Below are 21,628 nucleotides of genomic sequence, written 5' to 3' on the forward strand. Positions count from 1 at the left end.
AAATAATTTCTCATCTCTTCTAGTTTTGCTGCAGTGTAATAAAAATAATAGGCATGAAAATATTTGTGCCTTAAGAACCAATGAAACAGAGGTTGATGATGTTCAGTAAATGCTAGCTTTCATTTACAGTAAGAGCTGGGATCACAAGTGTTGGATTTAGAGAATCATACATTTATGTTGTTCTCTAAAATGTTTTTAGAATAGGTGCCAAGTGGAAATGCCTCCTAATGCTGAAGCCTTGCTACAAGCATGACTCATGGCTGCCTGGTAAAGTCCACTGTGGCCTCCTAGGATAATTTTGCAAATAATAGCTACTCAGAAATCCCCATTGCAGGAAGCTTTAATGAAGGGGAAAAGGCTAATTTGGGGTCATAAGAGACCAGCAACTTGACTGTGACAAAGACAGTAAGGGAAGTCACAGTTGTTTGTCTTTGTGAGGGGGTGGGAGGAAGGAACACACGAGAACTGAGATTTCAATAAAACCTCAGTTCTCTGTAACAGTACAGTTACTGATGATTAGAAAAAGAAGGAAGGCAGAAGTAATGTTTTTGCAGTATAGTCTTGAAAGACAAAATATGCCGAATCTTGTAAATGAAGTCTTGCGTGGTCAGAAGGCGATGAGGTACTGACCAGATTCTGATGTTCTCTGAAGATGGAGTTACCATGAACAAAGCTAAGGCCACAGAACTATAGATATAGAACGCTTGTATTGAGGGACTCATTTGACAGCTGCCCCTCCACACCCCTTACCTTCCTATCCCCTCTTAGCATTGTGGTAGGCATAATAACACAGTGCCATCAAGTCTTTTCCAACTCACAGTGACCCCATAGGGTTTCCAAGGCTGTAAATCTCTATGGAAGCAGACTACCACATGTTTCTCCTGCGGAGCCACTGGTGGTTTTGAACCACCGACCTTTCGGTTAGCAGTTGATCACTTTAATCACTGCACCACAAGGGTTCCTTAGGCATAATAATGCCCCCCAAAGATGTCCATGTCCTAATCCCAGGACTTTGTGAATGCTACTTTAAATGGCAAAAGAGACTTCTGCAGATGTGATTAAACTGAAAATCTTGAGATGGGGAGATTATTGTGGATTATCCAGGTGGGCCCAATGTAATTAAAAGTATCTGTATAGGGAGGGGAGGTAGGAAGGCAAGAGAGTCAGAGTAGCTAGATGTGAAAAAGACTTGACGGGCCGTTGCTGGCTTTTAAGATGGAAGAGGGCCGCAAGCAAGGAACGTGGCAGAAGCTGGAAAAGTCAATAAAAAGAATTCTCCCCCAGAGTTTCTAGAAAAGATCATAACTCTGCCGACACCTTGATTTTAGCCCAGAGAGACCCATGTCCGGCTTCTGACTTAAACCTGTGTAAGGTAATACATCTGTGTTGTTTTAAGCCACTAGGATTGTGATAGTTTGTTACAGAAACAATAGAAAATTAATACAGCATTTATGATATTTCTCCTTCAGTAGAGTCATTTTGAATATTTTCATAAAGTTGACCCGAATCTTTTCTAGTTCAAAGCTGACTTCTCCGGATAGTAGGGACTCGGTGCTTGCATCTGCTCAGGGCAAAGTTTAGTAGTATGGGTATGACTATGCCGTTGATGTTCACGATGATCCCAGACAACTGGTGAGAGGCACTAGGCAAAGAATGCATGTCAGCTAAAACGGAAAAGAAGACCTGCCGGAGAATAGCTCAGCTAGTTTTTCTCATCCTTCAGGTTTTTCATTAATTAGTCTAGCAGATGATCTTAGAACAGCTCCACAGCCAAAAAGCCAAAGGAGTGAGAGTTCCATTTGGGGATGGAACTGGCATTTAATTCCTGGGCAGGAAACACCACCCACAGACTGACACTCGGAATTTGGGTCACCTGAGTCCACATGGTTTTGGGTGTTAGGGCGGAGAACAGCTCCAGGCAGGAATGTCCAGGCTGGAAGGTTTGTTAGCTGATGACTTTTAATCAGATTATGTCATGCCAGTTTGGCATCTGCACCCATGCACGGGCAAAAGTTTTATAGAAAACTGATTAGTTGCCATTGAGTCAATTTCGACTCATGGTGACCCCATGTGTGTCAGAGGAGAACAGTGCTCCATAGCATTTTCAGTGGCTGATTTTTCTGAAGTAGATCACCAGGGCTTTCTTCCAAGGCACCTCTGGGTGGACTCAAACCTCGAACTTTCCGTCAGCTGCTGAGCACATTAACTGTTTGTACCACCCAGGGACTTCGGCAATCTAGTAAATGATCTCTAAATCTTTTCTCATGTAAAGTATCACATTTCTTCTGCTTGGAACTATAAGGAAAGTAGAAGGGGAGAAAGGGATTACCACCCACCCAGCCTTCATCTGGAAAGCAGAATTGCAATTATTTAGCAAAGCACAGTTTCTTTTCTTTTTCTGAAACAAATATTTTTTGTACTGCCTTTTCAACTAACGATCAATGTCACCACCGCAAACTGTTTTTTGAGCACATCTTTTGTTTGACATCAGGAGCCACAGTGGTATAATGGTATAATGGGCTACTACCCGAAAGGTCATCGGTTCAAACCCACTAGCAGCTCCACAAGGAGAAAAGACCAGGCGATCTGCTCCTGTAAAGATTATTGTCTAGGTAACCCTATGGGGCAGTTCTACTCTGTCATATAGGGTCTCTATGAGTTGGAATCAACTCGATGGCACACAACAACATTATCTGACATAGCGTTAAAATAGGTGAAATTGACAGGCTTTCTCCCAAGAGATGGCAGTTTATTACCTGCCATTTTTATCATTACAAAGAGCCCACTCCTAAGTTAGGTTAATGTGAAGTAAAGTGACATGAAGGAAATTAAGGTAATTGTATGTCTGATGTGGGTGAAAATACACTTCTGCATGAAATAGCCAGATACTTGAAGAAAAAGTTAAGTTTGGGTTACACATTTCCCATCATTATCTGGATTCTCTACCATTCCCCAACTCAGCCATGACCCAACCTCCCCACAAAAAAGACTATTTAAAATAAGATTTCTAAAAATTAGTTGAGTGTCTACGATGATCTGCCCCAAAGTGAAGCTTCCTTTATTTTTTTTTTGAGAAGCATGTAACCAAATTGACAAATGGGAAATAAAAGATAATTCTGGATCCCAAATTTAACTTCACTGTACTGTATGTCGAAGGGATAAATTTATGACACCTAACTCAACGGCAACAGATTTTGGTTTAACTGTGTTTTCAATACCATCAGTTCTTGATTATATGCTACATCCTGAAATGGTTAAACGTTGACCAATTCTTTTTGGCCCAGTGACTCCATATATTTCTTCCATTATCTTTAGGATGCTTCCTCCATCGTTCAATATTTTGCCCGTAGAATCCTTCAAAATTGCAACTCAAGGCTTGAATTTTTTCAGCTTGTGAAATGTCAAGCATGTTATTCCCTTTTGGTTTGCTAACCCCAGATCTTTGCACATTTTTAAAAAATACTTTGTCTTCTCCAGCCACCCTCTGAAATCTTTCATTCAGCTCTTTTACTTCATCTTTTCTTCCATTTGCTTTAGCTGTTCTGCTTGTTCAAGAGCAAGTTTCAGAATCTCTTCTGACATTCACTTTGGTCTTTTCTTTGTTTCATGTCTTTTTAATGACCTTTTGCTTTCTTCATGTATGATGTCCTTGATGTCATCCCACCACTCATCTGGTCTTTGGTCATTAGTGTTCAATGCATCAAATCAATTCCTGAGATGGTCTCTAAATTCAGATGGGATATACTCAAAGTCATATTTTGGCTCTCATGGACTTGTTTTAATTTTCTTCAGCTTCAATTTAAACTTGCATATAAGCAATTGATGGTCTGGTCCACAGCCAGCCCCTGGCCTTGTTCTGACAGATGATATTGAGCTTCTCCATTGTCTCTTTCCACAGATGTAGTCAATTTTATTCCTGTGTATTCCGTCTGGCAAAGTCCGTGTGTATAGTTGTCATTTATGTTGGTGAAAAAAGGTATTTGCAATGAAGAAGTAGTTGGTCTTACAAAATTCTATCATGTGATCTCTGGCATTGTTTCTATCACCAAGACCATATTTTCCTACTACTGATCCTTCTTTTTTTTCTTTCTTCTTCTTTTTTTGATGGAAGAAATACACAGAGTGACCATACCAAAAAGGATTGTCAACGTTCAAACATTTCAGGAGGTAGCATATAATCAAGAACCAACGCTTCTGAAATAAGAAGTCCAAGCTGCATGGAAAATATTGGCAAAAAATAAGGCTCCAGGAATTGATGAAATACCAATCGAGACATTTCAACAAACAGATGCAGCGCTGGAGGTGCTCACTTATCTATGTCAAGAAATTTGGAAGACAGCTACCTGGCCAACCAACTGAAAGAGAGCCATATTTGTGCCCTTTCCAAATAAAGGTGATCCAACAGAATGTGGAAATTTTCAAACAATATCATTAATATCACATGCAAGTAAAATTTTGCTGAAGATGATTCAAAAATGGTTGCAGCAGTACATCGACAAAGAACTGCCATAAATTCAAGCGTGATTCAGAAGAGGACGTGGAATGAGGAATATCATCGCTTATGTCAGATGTATCTTGGCTAAAAGCAGAGAATACCAGAAATATGTTTACCTGTGTTTTATTGACTATGCAAAGGCATTTGACTGTGTGGATCATAATAAATTATGGATAAAATTGCAAAGAATGGGAGTTCGAGAACAGTTAATTGTGCTCATGAGGAACCTGTAGTTAGACCAAGAGGCAGTCGTTCAAACAGAACAAAGGAATGCCGAATGGCTTAAAATCAGGAAAGATGTGTGTCAGTGTTGTATCCTTTCACCATACTTATTCAATCTGTATGCTGAGCAAATGATATGAGAAGCTGGATCATATGAAGAAGAAGGTGGCATCAGCTTGGTGGAAGACTCATTAACAACCTGCCATACGCAGATGATACAACTTTCCTTGCTGAAAGCAAAGAAGCACTTACTGATGAAGATCATCCAAGACTACAGCCTTCTGTATGGATTACACCTCAACATAAAGAAAACAAAACTCCTCACAACTGGATCAATAAGCAACATCACGATAAACAGAAGAGATTGAAGTTGTCAAGGACTTCATTTTAATTGGATCCACAATCAACATCCATGGAAGTAGCAGTCAGGAAATCAAATGATGCACTGCATTGGGCAAATCTGCTGCAAGAGACTCTTTAAAATGTTGAAAAGCAAAAATGTCACTTTGAGGACTAAGGTGTACCTGACCCAATCATGGTATTTTCAATCACCTCATATGCATGTGAAAGCTGGACAATGAATAAGGAAGACAAAAAATTGATGGCTTTGAATTATGCTGTTGGCAAAGAATATTGAATGGACTGCCAGAAGAACGAACAAGTCTGTCTTGGAAGAAGTACAGCCAGACCGCTCCTTGGAAGCGCAGATGGTGAGATTTTGTCTTATGTACTTTGGCCATGTTGACAGGAGGGATCAATCTCTGGAGAAGGACATGCTGCTTGGTAAAGCTGAGGATGAGTGAAAAAGAAGACGACCCCCAATGAGATGGATTGACACAGTGGCTGCAAAATGGGATCACGCATAGCAACGATTGTGAGGATGGTGGAGGACCAGACAGTGTTTTGTTCGGTTGTGCATGGGGTCACTACAAGTTGGAAATGACTCGATGGCACCTAACAACTGGGTGTTGATAAAAAGACCTATTATAAGAAAGGTAGAAAATTTCCCTAGAAAATTTTAATTCATTTATCACTTTCTATTTCAGTAATAATGTGCTGGATTCATGACAGAGAAAAAAATATTCCTGAGAACCTGTTGATCTTATTACTGTAATCTCATGGGAAGTGGCTGTGATGGTCTAGTCAGCGATGGTGCAAAGGGAAATGCCTATAACTCATCACCATCCTCCAGAGCACAGCTTCACAGCTGAAAAAGCAGCTTCAGGCTCTCTGGCATTACAGAGAATCACAAGAAAAGGAAAGCAAGCCTAACTTCTACATAAAAATAATATCAGCCATTAGAGACTACCACCTCTCTGTACAAGAATCCCTGAGTGGCACAAGTGATTAAGCACTCGACTGCTAACTGAAACCTTAGCAGTTTGAATCCACCCAGACACACCTTCGAAGAAAGTCCTGACAATCTGCTTCTGAAAGGCTACAGCCATTGAAAACCTTATGGAGCAAGTTCTACTCTGACACAATGAGTCAGAATCTACTGGAAGGCAAATGTTACTGGTACCCATCGGTATAGAAATATAAGCTTTGCTTATGGTTTTATGGGCAAGTGATTTTGTGAGTAAGTGATTATTATCTAAAACAAACTGGATTTTCTTTTTTTCTTTAAATCCAACAAAGAGTTGACCTACTTACCAAACTTCTTAATTTACCAGATTTTTCTTATTGGCTACTGGCAGCTCCACAGACATGACTGTTTGTCTCCCCACACTCAAGAAGTCCAAGAACTAATTCATTCCCCTTCTCCCCCTCCCTACAACCCCTGAAAACACACACACACACGGACACACACACGCAGGCACACACACGGGCACACCCACTCGGTTCCCCTCCTCACTTCCCTATTTCTTGGTCAAGTTCATCATTTTTCAGGTCACTAGGCTCAGAACCTTGGTGACACCTTGTACTGCACGTTTCCTTGCCCATCCAAAAGTGTTATGTTTTCTTTCAGGAAATGGTGGAAAGAGTAAGAGAAACAAAACCAAGTAAGGGAACTGAAGGATGGAAGGCAAATGTAGTAGAACTATTTCCTTTACTCATAAACTGACAATCAGAATTTGTTACTTCAATTAATGAATAGATGGATGGATAGATTTTCCAACTGATTTTTTCAATTTAGCTTCTCCTATTGTCAATTCAGCACCTTAAAAATGCCAGTGGGTGCAAAAGATTGTGACACTGTGACATGGATTGAATTGTGTCCCCCAAATATGTCTACGATTTTCTTCTCTTTCTCCCAACTCTTCGTATAACTTAAATTTTGGTCTTAATGAGCCAGGATTTTTCTCAGTCCTGCGAGTTTACATCTCCACCATAACTGATATTTTGTTTTACTAGTTGTGGCTATATGGGACCAGGTTATCTGGCAGTTAAAATTTTTGAAATCAGTCAAAAACCCACTCACTCAAAATATGCCATTGAACAGTCAGTGAACTTAACTGAATTGTCCGTATGTCATGAAAACACAATCAGTAAACGACACTCCTGCGCTTACAAGATTTAACACAAGTCCAGATGTTTATTTTATAAATAAGAGGAAGGTCGAGTGCAGAGATAAGTTGATTTTTTTTTTGGCTTCAAGAACTTGATAATACATTTAACAAGTGTATTCAGAAAATTCAAGACTTGCTTAAGGAACAAACGGCAATTCTTTTGCAAACGCCCCTTTCTAGTGTAACTTACCTTGAACTTGAATAGATTACATTAGAAGACTCTAGTCCAAGAGGGACTTTTCAAAATAAATTTAAAATGCTATACTTGTCTGCTTTCACTTTCCAAAAGAATAGAGTAGTAACAGCAAGCACAGGCTAAAAAAATACAACTAATAACTCCTTTCAAGTCAGCACTATAGGGCTATCAGTGATGACTGGAAGAACATTCTGGCACAGGTCAGGAGACCAGGGTTCTAGTCCTAGGCCTGCTGTTAACTAGCTGTGTGACCTTAGGGAAGTCACCTTCTCTCTTTGGGCCTCAGTTTCCAACAGGAAAAGTGAAATGTTTGGATAAAGTAAACAGCCCTCCTGCCTCTGGAGTGCATATGAACTCTACGAGCTTATGCTTATGCACAAAAAGATTATTTGATCTGTACTCCCCTCTCTCGCAGAACAAATAGCTTAATGTACTTTAGCAAAAGGGTTACTGACACTGAAGATTTGTGGCTGGTTTTACAGTAATTAATCTGGTGTTTATATAAGGTTTATGCAACATAAAGTGTTCACAGAACCTAGAACATGAAAGACATTAGTTTATTAAACATACAGTGGGGGGGTAGCATTGGAGTCAGATTTTTAATAAAAACCTAAAATAATACTCAAAGTCAACATTGTTCATGCCACTGACTCCTAACCTTTAGTCATCTGAGACAAAGGAAACCTGCAGATCACTCCTGAACCTAGGAAATTCTCGTTACATACACATGAATGACAGATCTTACTCACTTTAAAAAATTATGCACTGTCTTCAGGAACCAAAGAAATTTAATTATCTCTCCCTCTACAGAGGCAGAGCTATAGCTCTCACTCCTCTTGTTTTACAGTGTATCTTGTTTTATGGTGTGTCTAAGTTATCTAGTGCTGCTGTAACAGAAATACCATAAGTAGATGGCTTTAACAAAGAGAAATTTATTCTCTCACAGTCTAGGAGGCTAGAAGTCCAAATTCAGGGTGCTAGCTCCAGGGGAGGGTTTCTCTCTCTGTCAGCTCTGGGGAAAGGTACTTGTCATCAATCTTCCCCTGGTCTAGAAGCCACTCAGGCACAGGGACCCCAGGCCCAAAGGATGTACTCTGCTCCTGGCATTACTTTCTTTGTGGTATGAGTTCCCCATGTCTCTGTGCTCGCTTCTCTCTTTTATATCTCAAAAGAGATTGATTTAAGACATAACCTAATCTTGTAGATTGAATCTGCCTCATTAACGTAAGTGCTGATAATCCCATCTCATTAATATCATAGAGACAGGATTTACAACACATAGAACAATCCTGTCAGGTGACAAAATGGTAGACAATCACACAATACTGGGAATGATGGCCTAGCCAAGTTGACAAATATTCTGGGGACACAATTCAATCCATGACACAGTGTCTCACAATATTTTGCACCCACTGGCATTTTTAAGGTGCTGAACTGACAACAGGAAAAGCGAAATTGAAAAAATCACTTGGAAAATCTATCCATCCATTTATTCATTAATTCATTCATGCATTCACTCTTTTAATGAACATCTACTGGGCACCATGATAGATGTGTGAGGGATAGAGAAAAATGTATAGTCCTAAAGGGCAGAATGGCATGACACAGAATACTATAAGTGTGGATTACCTGTATGTTGTCTCAGGGTCTGAGACATAGTGGGAGTATAGCATAGAAAGCGCTATTTAGTGAGTGATCATATTGGACAATTCCACAAAAAAATCTCTTACATGGATAACTGGCCTGTGGAATGCTATAAAAAGAGAAGAGCTTGTCCTTCTCATTAGCAGGTGTGGGGCACTCTGCGTGAGTGCTAAGACTTTTTCACTGGGTTCTGCCATTAGATGATTCCATTTTGATGGGATAAATACTTCTTCATTTCCTCTTATCAACACTTACTTGCAACTAACAAAATAGCCTTTAAAACATTTTGGCAAATGAAAAACAGAAATATCCAATTTAATGTCCCATTGCAAAAAAAAAAAAATGACCCTAAGCATTTTGGAAACAGCATCAGGTACGTATTTTAGAAAAAACAAACAAAACATACCATTGCCAGCCCCTTACGAGTATCTTCAAATGACCCCCAAATCGACTTAAAACATCATTTAACTTGTTTCCTTCTTTGTACTCCTGTGATGACTCACCCCGGTCCTGATTCCAGCGACGTTTCCAGTATAACAAGATTGAGATTAAGACCAGAAGAATTACCAGGGACAGAATGCTTAGCAATAGAGGAACCGAAAACCAAAAGCCTATGGATATTGAAGTGAGAAAAAGGAAAACAAAGTCACCAGAGGAATTTTCACAAGAGGCAAAAAGTGACAAAGCAACTGTTGTGATGAGTTTTTGCTAGAGTTGAACTTTCAATTAAAATTATCCTTAAACACATAGGTTTTGTGGTTTATATTCATGATTTCATTTTATCTTAATAACATTTGAATAATAATAATAGTATGCTTTTTGTGACCACCATGTAATAACAGCTTTGCATGTGTTATCTCAGTTAATCCACAAAATATCCTAAAAGTTAGGTATTATTATCCATATCCTTATCTAACAGATGAGAAAACTGAGGCTCAGAGACATTAAGTGAGCTAAAGTCATGCAGTAGTAAATGATGTAGCCCAGGCTTGGTCAAAGGTCTGTTTGCCTCCAAAGCACATATTCTCTTCTATAGAATCCACTAAAGTAATACATATTTATTATTGAGGAAAATTTGGAATATCCAGAGAGCGTAAAGGATAAAACCATGACTCTCATGACCCCAATCCCGAGAAATAATCCATGTTAATATTTTTATTGCATTTTTTTCTAATCTAGTACTTTGTTATTAAATCTCTTTTCAATAGTCAATAAATATACCGTTCTTCCAAGTCTATCTTAGTCTGGAAGCTCTGCTGAAACTTGTGTCAGCATCATAGCAACCCACAAGCCTCCACTGACAGATAAGTGGTGGCTGCACTTAAGTGCATTGGCCGGGAATCAAACCTGGGTCTCCTGCATGGAAGGTGAGAATTTTACCACTGAACGACCACTGCCCCCAAGGATCTCTTTACAAGTGTCCAAATGTAACAGTGCAAACTTTTTGGCCAGATTTACCTAAATATCCACTTTCTGATTAGTCTGGTTTTTGTTCAGGGACACCAGAAATGCCCATCCGAGATACTCCTTAGAGGCTACTGCACCCAGTAAGCGTATGCGGGAAGGTGTTCCCGGGTTTGCTGTTCAAAACGCCACCCCACCCCTCCGCTTCAAAAAAAAAGAGCAGCAAGATTTTTTAGGAGGCTTGTTACTGAGTGCTTCATCCAGAGTGAGCACTTCAGAACTACAAAGGGAAAGAAAACTGTTGCTCTTATTTCTAGAACATCTTATCTCTAACACCACTGTTGATTCTATTCTCTCCCATAATGTCACGTCTTGTGTCGACGAGGTCCAGAGCCAGCAGTTAAGATAGAAACAGAGAGAGCAAAGGGGGCTTGAATAGGAGGCAGCTTGTTTAAAAGCGGTGATGAGGACACCTTTAGGTCGGCCCCCTTCCCACAGTTTAAAGGTTTCATCCTAGATGTCACTGGCAGGAAATTTTTCCAATCCCTCAAAATTGAGCTTGCCTTCCCCACTCCCTAGCCCTCCCGTTGTGCACTCTTATTAAAGCATTTAACACGCAGCTGGACAGTTGCCCAGCTACGTCTCTGTATTCCCTGGTAGACGAGAAGTTCTCCAAGTGCAGGGACTGAGCCTTGCTCACTGCTGTATTTCCTGTGTTCAACCCAGGGCATGGCACACAAGGGCACCCAGTAAATGTTGTTGGAATGCAAGAATGAATGAATGAGTGAATCTCAGTAAAAGCATTTAGTATGTGGATACTTTTCTGAAAACTCACTCCATTTGCTTTCACGATTCTGTTTTCCTTTCCCTACTTATCTCCCTCCCTCCCCACGTAGCTCCCTTGTTAAGAGGAGAAGGGCTCTGCAGGAGAGACATCACCTTCCAGGTGTGTGTACACAGTCATGATCACAGCCATCTTTGTCTCCCTTCTCTTACCTTTGCTCACGGTTTCCCTGACGTCAGTCACAGTTCCCAAGTGCAGCACCTCGCAGATCACCTCCCTCCCCACATAGCTCTCGGGGTCTTTGACTTGCAGGATGCTGGTGACCGATGTGGTCCCATTGGGGTGGGAGACACTCTCAGTGCTGTTCTCAATTCCTGACCCAGCCACCTTCCAGGAGATCACAGGGGCTGGGCGGGCAGTGGCAGAGCAGGTGAGATTTAAGTGGTCTTCAAAGAATTTGTAGTGAAGGGAAACTGTGGGCTGTACTGGGACAAAAAAAAATTATGGTCTGCCATCAGTTACACACCTGGTCAGGCCTTGTACTCTCCTCAGAAATGAGGGAAAGAGCCTTACAGACAGACAGTCGTGGCTAGAAAGACAAGGTAGCATGTCCCACCCAAACTGGGGCCTTCCCAGTTCTTTCTGTGTCTAAATCTCTGACCTGCAGGATGGAGACTGACCTAGTACAACCCTGGGATGAGACAGACCCTCTTCAAAATGTGTCCCTAGGAGAATTATCTGGATGCAGACAAGATATTGAGAAGTCAGTTAATATTCTTCTCTCCCAAGCAGTTCAGAGTTTAATTATTCTATTCTTTTCCATGGGCAATGCAGGAACTCTGCCTTATACTAGGTATTCTGCTCAAACAGCTTGACAATCATCCCTGACCAGCACCTCCATACGTGCAGCCCACGCCTCTTAGAAGCACCAGGGCAGAAGCACCAGCACAGAGACCCCATAGAGGGGCTGCTGCTTAAAGACAGCTGTGCTCTGCTTGAAGTTGGCCCAGTGAATGAGATGCATGGAGGTCATTTGGAAAATTCCTGTTTGGAAGATCACACAAAATGCAAATGACAGCTGGGACAACCTTGGAGTCAAGAGTAAATAACTAGCTTATGAGAAAAGGGTATTATTTTCAGGCCAGCTCCAGCCTGCTCTCTTTTAAAAGAGATTAATGAGTTCATTTTTGTTGGAACCTATAGTTTATCTCTGCTGAGCAAACGCAGACCTGTCTTTCTGTGGTTGGCTTTGGAGTCCACAAGATAATTAAAGAGTCTTGTTAAACAAAAGCATAGTCTGTGCTTATATATTCTAGGAGGGTGCAGTAGGGTGGGGGAAATAGGGCTACAGGACTGTGGTTCTGTGCAAAGAGTGTCCAGATTATTGGCATCCATGTGCACTGGAGGAAGAGGGATAAAAACAAAGGCAGAAGAGTATGGCTGATGTGGCCTGGCTGGGGGTCAGGGTCCTTAGGTGTAGCAAAGAGTGACTTGGATGAAAGCTTTAGGTTGTGGCTGAAAAGGGTCAAGATAAGGATAACAACAGGATTACCAGCTAGAAGACTCAGATGACTCTGGTTTTGGGGATAAAAATAAGAAGGAAGCTTATGAGATAAGGAGTGAGTAAGAGAAAGAGAAAGATGAGAAAAAAAGATGAAAGGAAAAAGGAAAAGAAACAATAAAATATGACAAAAGAAAGGAAACGGAGAAAAATGAGACAGGAAGAAAAAAGGGAGTGAGGGAGGGAGGAAAGGAAGGAGAATGGAGGTGGAACAGAATGAATGAATGAGAGAAGTCAAAATCAAGAAGAAAGCTGGGCATAAGATCCTGCACAGAGGACTCATTATAGGCAGAACAAGTGAAAGAAACGTGTATTTGGTGTTATAATACCTGCCTTGCACTCTTAACAATAAACCTCCTCTTCCCTCATGTCCAATATTCTTGGAGTGCTCAAACTCTCACTTGAACATTCTTAATAGCCCTGTCGAAGCTTGTCTTTCTTCTCCTAAGATGACCACCAAGTGTTCCATGCATTAAATTTACTCCTTATTCCTACTCCTCGATCCTTAATCTCAGAATCTCATCAAACCTATCTGCTTGGATTTTAAAAGAATGCTTCTTATTCAGTCACATTATAAGCTGGCTTCATTTCAGGTATGATAAGCCTTTTCTGCACTTCTCTTTACCAATCCCAAGACAGCTACCCTGAAGCAAAATGAGAAGCCACCACCATAACCAGCTCTCTGAGTTAGCCCGATTTGACTCTGTCCTTTGTTTCAAAATACTCACAAAGCTTTAAGGGACCTTAGAAATTATCTATTTTACACTAGTTGTGCAGATAAAGAAACTCAGGGGCAAAGAATAGCTAGACCCTTCTAGGGCCACGTGACCACCAGTGGCAAAGCCGGGTGTGGACCATATTGCTGCTTACGGAGAGCGTGTGCTCACCATCGTCCTCAATTTACTCTTGCTGACAGTGGGATCTCCCAGGATCGTTGTAGTTAGTCACCGTCGAGTCAGCTCTGACTCATGGTGACCCCATGTGTGCAGAATAGAACGGCTCCATAGGATTTTCAATGGCTGTGACCTTTCAGAAGCAGATTGCCAGGCTTTTCTTCCAAGGAGCCTCTGGGTGGGTTCAAACTGCCAACCTTTTGGCTAGTAGTCCAGTGCTTAACTGTTTGTGCCACCCAGGGACTCCTCAGAGCAAAGACAGCTCCAGGCAAAGATCTGAACGTAGCCCATGAACTCTCCAGTAACCATAACCACAGCTACAGTAGACATGGGAGGCTCACTTTTATGTGGTTAGGACCCAGAAAAACTAGGCACAGCAACCATGTTCTAAGCATTCTTGAAAATAATATTTCCAGCCAGAGACAATGTATTCTCAGAGATACTCACCATAGAGAGTGAGGCAAGCTTCTCCTGAGATCTTCCCAGAACCAAAGATATTGAAGAGGCACATATAACACCCCTCATCCTCCAGGGTGGTATTCCAGAAGGTTAAGGTTGTGTTTCTGAGTCCCGGATGTGTGATGTTTACCCTGTCCTTATAGGTAGGCTGAACCACAACTCCGTGGTTCTTGCTGAAGGTGACCATGTTTTCTGGGCTTGTAGCCTTCACTTTCTGCCATGTCACAATCAAGACTTCCTGGTCAGTTTGCAGAGAGCATCTTAAGGAAGCAGGTGTGTTCAACCGCTCTTTTTCATCCTGGGTCACCACTAGCCCTATGAGAAAAAGCATTTATAATTTAAAACTTTAAATAAGTAAATAAATAAACAAGCAAACACATATTTTTCTGATTACAAAGGTAAGGCATGTTCAAAGTGAAATATAGAAACAATAAAGAGGGACACGAAGAAAGTGACATGTATCAATATTCCTGAGGTTGCTAGAGACATGTAGGTTCAAATGTCTGGTCAGTACTTTAATAGTAGTGTAGCAGAATAGAAATTTGCATACTTCTTTCAACTCTGGTTAAATTGAAATCATAATGGAAATTATAAATTCTTAGAGCTAAATGACAATCAGAGTATAATATATTACAATCTGTGGAAATAGGTAAAGCAGTTCTCAGAGGGAAATGTTTAACCCTAACTGTATTTCTTAAGAACTAAGAGAGACTGAAAAATGAATAATACATACATGCAAATACCCCCAAGTTAGAAGTGAATTAATAAAGATGAAAGCATACATTAACGAAATCATACACAAAATCTAAGACTTGATCAAAAGTACAAAAATCTGGTATGAGTTTTTGAAGACTAATAGTATAGATAAAATATTGGCAAGTGTAATTAAAAAAAAAAAAGAAGAAGAAGGCAGTATAAACACACCACCCCTGCCTCCGACAATATCAGGGATGAACATGCAGACATAACAACACATACACCCTGGAACCCTGAGGGCTTCATAACTCCAATTCTTGTGATGTGTTCTCTTGGAAGATGGAGACAACACCTGCTGTTGAGGTTGGAGTTTCCAGGAAAGTGTGTCAAGATTTTGCAGAAACTAATGCTTTTAGAATGGACCATGAACAGGAGATTGAAGTTAGGGGTTAACTTCTTGGGTGATTTTCTCTTAGACTTTGGAAGAAATCATTTAGTGGAACGTTTATCATTGCTGCTTATATGGAGTTGCATTTAGATGTCCCAAGCCTGTCTGTCAATCCTGTGGCGAGTACTGCAGAACAAGCTCGTAGATGGGTGTGAAAGCTGCCTTCCTTCACCAGCGTGAAGGCCTCCGCAGACACCCAGGGAAGGGATTAAAGAAAGGCCAGCAGCCAGGTGAGGCGGGGCTTCCGGAGGAATGCAGGAGGGAGGTCTGGCCCAACTGGGAAATGGCAGACAAGCAGATGGCACAGGCACGTTTTCTACACAATAGAGAAGTGAACTGACATAACCTTTATATTTCCATATTTTTCAAAATTGTCTGTAACTAGGGGCACACCCAACTTTAAGGCATACTTCCAAATTACTTTCTAAAAAGGTTGCGTGCATTCATACTTCCCTGAGCACCCTCATTACAAACACAGGGCATTATTATTTTTTAAAGTTATTCAATTTGATAGGTGAAAAAATATTGGTTTCATTTAGAGATTGTATCTATCTATATATACACATACCTGTTATATACCTGTTGCTGTCAAGTCCATTCCAACTCATAGCGACCCTATAGTACAGAGTAGAACTGCCCTATACGGTTTCCAAGGAGTGATTGGTGGATTTGAACTGCCAACCTTTTGGTTAGCAGCCTGAGCTCTTAACTACTGAGCCACCAGGGCTCCAATATATATATTTATATATATTTATATTAATAATATATACATTAAATATATATATATATATAAGTCTGGTTCATCTACGGAAACGGCTTCTAAATACCAAAGTGTTCTTGACATTAAAAATAAAAATGTGGAAAGCGGAAGTGAGCCTCCAATCAAATCGCACGTGTGAATGATTGACGCAGACAGATGGAGCCAGCACGGTGCGAACAACAGCGGCCTGAGGCCTTTGCCGCAGACACGGTGTTCGCAGGGGAGTCGAGCACCTTTACCTTGCGCCCTGCACAGCACCACGGCTACCATGACCCAGATCAGATTGTAGGTAGACAGATGGTAGAAGAGCCTCCCGTGTACCTGAAGACAGAAAGCAAAGTACAGAAATAGGGGATTTACATTTGGACAAAGCCAAGGAAACTTCAGTCTAATCGTTAATTCAGGGAACATTGCAACTAAACTTTTAACCCACCAGAGAACTTTGGTTTTGTGGAAGCAGAGCCAGAGACGATATAAATAGAAGAAATAACAGAGTGTGGATAGGATAGGGGGAGGAAAAACAGCAGTGGGGCTCCTTAACTACCGCAATCCCTAGCAATTTGGGGTCTTGCTCCTAAAAATGTACAGCTTTAGCAAAGCTGCCATTGCCAAAAGCAAGTTCTCAAAGACATACTAAAGAAAACAAACTGCCATAAATACGTACAGAAGACACAGTGTATACAAATGTTAGCCAGCACCCGCTTCTGAAATAATTCACGTGTTAATTTTTAAAAAAATGTAACTGAGGGCTAACTACTTCTCAGAAATGTTATGGAATAAGCTCAAAGTTTATCGAGGCAGATTCTCCTGCAAGTTTTATATAAGTTGCACATTTTTAAAGCCAGTTGTTATTACTGTTAGCTGCCATCAAGTCAGCCCCTGACTCACGGAGACCCCCATGCACAATGAGATTGGACCATTTGTGATCCATAGGGTTTCACTGGCTGATTTTCTTCCTAGTCTGTCTTAGCCTGGAAGGGCCAAGAAAACCTGTTGAGTATCCTAGCAACACGCAATCCTCCACTGGCTGTGCATGTGGTACACTGGCCGGGAATCGAACCTGGGTCTCCTGCAAGAATTCTACCACTGAACCACCACTTTCCTCTCTTAAAGCCAGTACTGGCTTTCAAGTTAATGATCTTTCTTCATTGTTTTACTTTCATGTGGCTGGGCAGAAATCCTTGGCCTCTTTGCAAATCATGGTGGTATTTAAGGGAATGTTATTCGGGGCCATTTTAAACATGAGGAATTTGAGGTACAGGGAATTTAAGTACCTTGACCAAGGTTACACAGCTAGAAAGTGGCAGGGCTAGGATTTAAAACCAGAGCTCATAACCATAATGAGTACACCATATTGCCTCCATATGTATAAAAGACAGTTTGTTTTAAAATGTTTGATGTATAAATATAAAACTATGTTGTCACTGCCTGAGATCAAATCATGCTGTGAGAGCTTACCCAACTGTCACCCAACAACAGTCCCTGCTTTGCTGCCCTGGCACAACATGCTAGATGCAGCTGTGAAGTTGGTTTAACCTGGTTGCCACAGAGCCAAGCAATCTCTAGGCCACTGGGTAATTGTCTAGAAACTATGCTAGTAATAAAGTAACTCCCAACCCAATCTGCAGCTCAGCACCTACGAATAGGATCTCCAACGTCATGTCACTACACTCTCCTCCTTGCACAACAAGCTCTATTTCACTGTCCTCTTTTCAATGCCTTGAAATTGCCAAGCTCTTCCCTGCTTTAGTGCCTTTATTTACGCTTTTCCTCCAGCGTAAAATGTTGTCAGTTGAATGAATAAATGAATGAAGGACTGAGTGAATGAATAAATGTGTAAATAACACCAAATTCATTATTATTTTTATCACAAATAGGTTCTCCTCTGGACCTTTATCTCCCAGACACTCAAGGCATCCTGGACTTCTTGTTCTTCCTCTTCCTAGTCATGTAATTAGTTACCATAGACAATCTATTCTCCCATGTGGAGTCTCTTTCACGTATCCATTCCTTTCCTTTACTACCCAGGCCTCATCTCCCAACACTGGCTATTTTGTTCAATAGTCTTCTCAATGAACTTTTGCTAATACTTCTTTCACTCATCATCTCTACTGAGTTTGACCTCATGCCAGGCACTGTGCTAGATGTTTTAGAGACAACAGTGGATGAGACAGGCACAGTCCCTGTCCTCATGAAGTTTACTATCAGTTTATATGTTTACCTACTATTAACAGATTAAGTTTCCTTAAACTCTTCTCTGCACAAGTGGCCACCCCCTTAAGAACTTTCTACGGCTCCTTGATGTCCAGAGAAAACAGTTTAAAGGTCTTAGCCTAACATTTCTATTCGTGCAAATTCGTCTTCCTCTACACATGCCCTCTATGCCATGAGCCTTGTTTACTTCTAAATTCCCCATACAATTTCCTGCCTTGGCACATTTGCTTGAGCCATTCACTCTACTTGAAACGTCTTCTCCCTAACTTTTACTTAGGTCTTACTTTTTATAAGTCCATTTACAGTCACCTCAGTGCCTAGGTCTGTTAGGAGTGTTAGTGCTCCAAGCAGCTCCCAGCAGATTGACGTCTCTTTGCCCAGTGCCTCTCTCCTTTAGTCTGCCATCTGAACACACCAGTCTGTTTTTCAGGTTCAAAGATGACCTCTTCTTAAGTGCAATCATTAGACTCTTCACACTTGTGCAGCCCATCACACCCTGACAGACTGCTCCCAACATGCTTATCTTGGGACTCTCCATCTGTCTAGTTCTCCAAGACTTCCAGTCTGTCCATTCTCCCTTATCAGTGGGGGGAAAAAAAAGAAACAAAAAAAAAAACTACTACTACTAAAACAAAACCTGCTAATTTTGAAGACACTGTTCTCCCTCAGCCAGTGTTAAATTCCTAGAGTTGGGGCATTGACTACTTGCTTGGCTGGAAAGTCTCCTGCCTGCCTTTTCCGCCTCAAGGATGTCCCAGTCTACTTTTTTATGGTACTTAGAAGTGTGATCATGCTCTTCTATAGAGTAGTGGACCTTCTTGCCTGTCCTACTTCCTACAAGAACCTCAGTATATACCAAATCCTGTTGTCTTAGCAAGATATCCTGGCCACTTTCTCCTTGCTCGCATCTATTGCCACCACAAATCCAATAAAGGCATCCTATTCTGAATTTATGTTCTTATAAGTCCCTGCTTGGTCCCAGTTTCTACTACTATAACTTGAAGCTTATTCCCAGATATTGGATCACAACCATTTAATGGGCCTTGGTTTAGGGTCAAGATTGTTGTCAAAGGATGGTGCTCCACCTATGGAAATCCCATCACCTCATTCTGAATGTCTGCCTTACCTAACTCCCACTGTTGCCATTTCTGTTGGAAACAATGACTTGCTTGCTAGCATTAATTTGCTGCCAACATTCTAGGCTGGATTTCTTGGTTTGCCTTTCAGTTTCTCTGAGGTTTCTATTGTCTTATGAAATCCTTCTTCCTAAAGACTTACTTCCATGGAGTGGGGAAATAGAGTCCTTCAGAGTCTGAATCTCTCCTTTTTCTGTTTCAAGGACTTCTCTTTCCTTTTCCTGTCCAGTGGGACACACCCCAATACCATATCCTCCTCTCTGCCTACTACATGAAATTCTCAGTTCTGGTTAGTACGAGCCTTTCTCTTCTCTTGGTTAATAAGCTCTGACCTGAACTTAATAGAGGAAAGGTTTCCTACTACCTAGGTAAGTAGCCTTCCCTAGAGGTGTGGCTGTAAGAAGAACAGCCCCAACTGCCCTGGGGAGAAGGTATGACTGTGCAAGCCATGGTGTGTGGTTTGTGATACATGAGGTGACAAACACTGGAATCAGTCTTGTCTCAGCTTTTCTGGGGCCAACTTGCACCCTGGAAGCAGCTGTGTGTGGAAGCACCAGATTTGTAGCAATCTGGGTGAAGGTATGTCACTAAACATCATGATAGAAACTGTCCTGTTCTACAAGTGTTCTTCTCCAGCACCCACTGTAACTGTTAGAGATATAAAGGCTCCATCACAGTGTTCTGTAGATCTTTTGAGATGGATTCCTGGAAGGGATAACTGTCTTATCTCTCTCTTCCCCCGTCTCAGTCCCACCTCATGCCTAAGTGCCTTCTTGTCTTCAGCTAGGGAAGACCAATTCCATAGATTTTCTGCCTAGATCCCCATGGACTGAGACCATGGTGGCCAGCGATATTGATCTATGTGGCATTAAGTTGCTTCTTCCTTACACCTCTAAGGCACAGAGAATTGAAAGTTATGTCACCTGAAGGGACCAGTCATTATGACAAATTACTGTTTGCTTATATTTTATTTGATACTCAAGCATACTATGAGCATTCTATGCTTTCTTTGTGCCTTTTCTTCTTCTAAGTCCTGTCTCTTTCCTCAAGACTCAGGGTTTCTGTGAAGCCTCCTCTGGTTCTCCTGGGTTTCACTCAGCCTTCCTACATTGTTAATATAGAATTCCAAATCCAGATAAATTTGTAGAAGTCTAAAAATTGTTGAAATAACTACTAAGGGGTTTCTTTTGGAAGAAGGAAAATGAATCCAGAAAGAATCAATAGAACACAGAAAGCAAAGGTGAACAAGGAAAAAGTGTAACATGTTGTAAATCTAAACATGAAATGTGTTCATGTTGAAATTATAAACATTTTTTAATAAAGGAATTTCTTTTCAAATAAATTATACGAAGAACTTTAACATATATAAATAATAAAATCAGAGCCTTGGTTGAAGTAGAGTTAGGAGACTTCATATGTTCCCTTCCTTTATTTGTTTTTTCTCCTCCCACACTGTAGGGGCCCCTCTGTAGAAACCTAGGACTCCTAAGAGCTCTATTTGGAAGCTATTGCTGTAGTCCTTGTCATCTATTTAACTGATTCGGCCCTTAAACTATTTTACAAGTTATTAATTAAATTTGTAAAAGTCCTATCTCCCTTAACAGTTTGAAAGCTAAACAATCTTCTATTATTCTATTATTAAAAATCTTGTTTTATTTATTTTTTCTAGCATAGTACAAAGTTAACCAGTATCTTTATGCTTCTCTTGGAAAAAATGTGGAACCTGATACTCTTTCAACTCACCCTGAACTTCTTTTTTTCACATTACATGTTATTATTGCCTAGCCTTTTAGTTCCATCTTGTTTAAACTACAAAAATTAATTTCTAATAGAAATATTCCCATTAGTGATCTTTTCATTAGAGTCAATAATTAGATTTTTGACATGTTACACTTTTTTCTTGCTCACCATTTATCTTAGTCATCTAGTGCTGCTATAACAGAAATACCACAAGTGGATGGCTTTAACAAACAGAAATTTATTATCTCACAGTCTAGTAGGCTACAAGTCCAAATTCAAGGTGTCAGCACCAGGGGAAGGCTTTCTCTCTCTGTCAGTTCTGGAGGAAGGTCCTTGTGATGCATCAGTCCTCCCTTAGTCTGGAAGCTTCTCTGCGCAGGAACCTCAGGTCCAAAGGATGCGCTCTACTCCCGGCACTGCTTTCTTTGTGGTATGAGGTCCCCATGTATCTCTGCTCACTTCTTTC

At 40.8% G+C, this 21,628-nt stretch overlaps 1 protein-coding gene across 6 annotated transcripts in view; it reads right to left on the reverse strand.

Annotated features, from left to right (window-relative positions):
• CD200 (CD200 molecule) overlaps positions 1–21,628 on the reverse strand; it is a 39,304-nt gene that overhangs the window by 14,041 nt on the left and 3,635 nt on the right. Inside the window, exons 1-4 of one of the 6 annotated variants that reach the window (XR_002823623.1) lie at positions 16,312–16,968; positions 14,157–14,483; positions 11,468–11,740; positions 9,571–9,678 (exon numbers count right to left, since the gene is read on the reverse strand). Coding sequence is in view for 5 of the 6 variants with exons in the window: in XM_023728895.1 (XP_023584663.1) it covers positions 9,437–9,678; positions 11,468–11,740; positions 14,157–14,483; positions 16,312–16,483 (1,014 nt within the window). In the remaining variant the exon portion in view is untranslated. Of the gene's footprint in view, positions 1–8,840; positions 9,679–11,467; positions 11,741–14,156; positions 14,484–16,311; positions 16,969–21,628 lie in introns of those variants that run through there. The other 5 variants (XM_023728896.1, XM_023728895.1, XM_023728897.1 and 2 more) reach the window with 5 other exon arrangements.

Source organism: Trichechus manatus, unplaced genomic scaffold (genome assembly GCF_000243295.1).
Source record: "Trichechus manatus latirostris isolate Lorelei unplaced genomic scaffold, TriManLat1.0 scaffold00026, whole genome shotgun sequence".
NCBI classification, from domain to species: domain Eukaryota; kingdom Metazoa; phylum Chordata; class Mammalia; order Sirenia; family Trichechidae; genus Trichechus; species Trichechus manatus.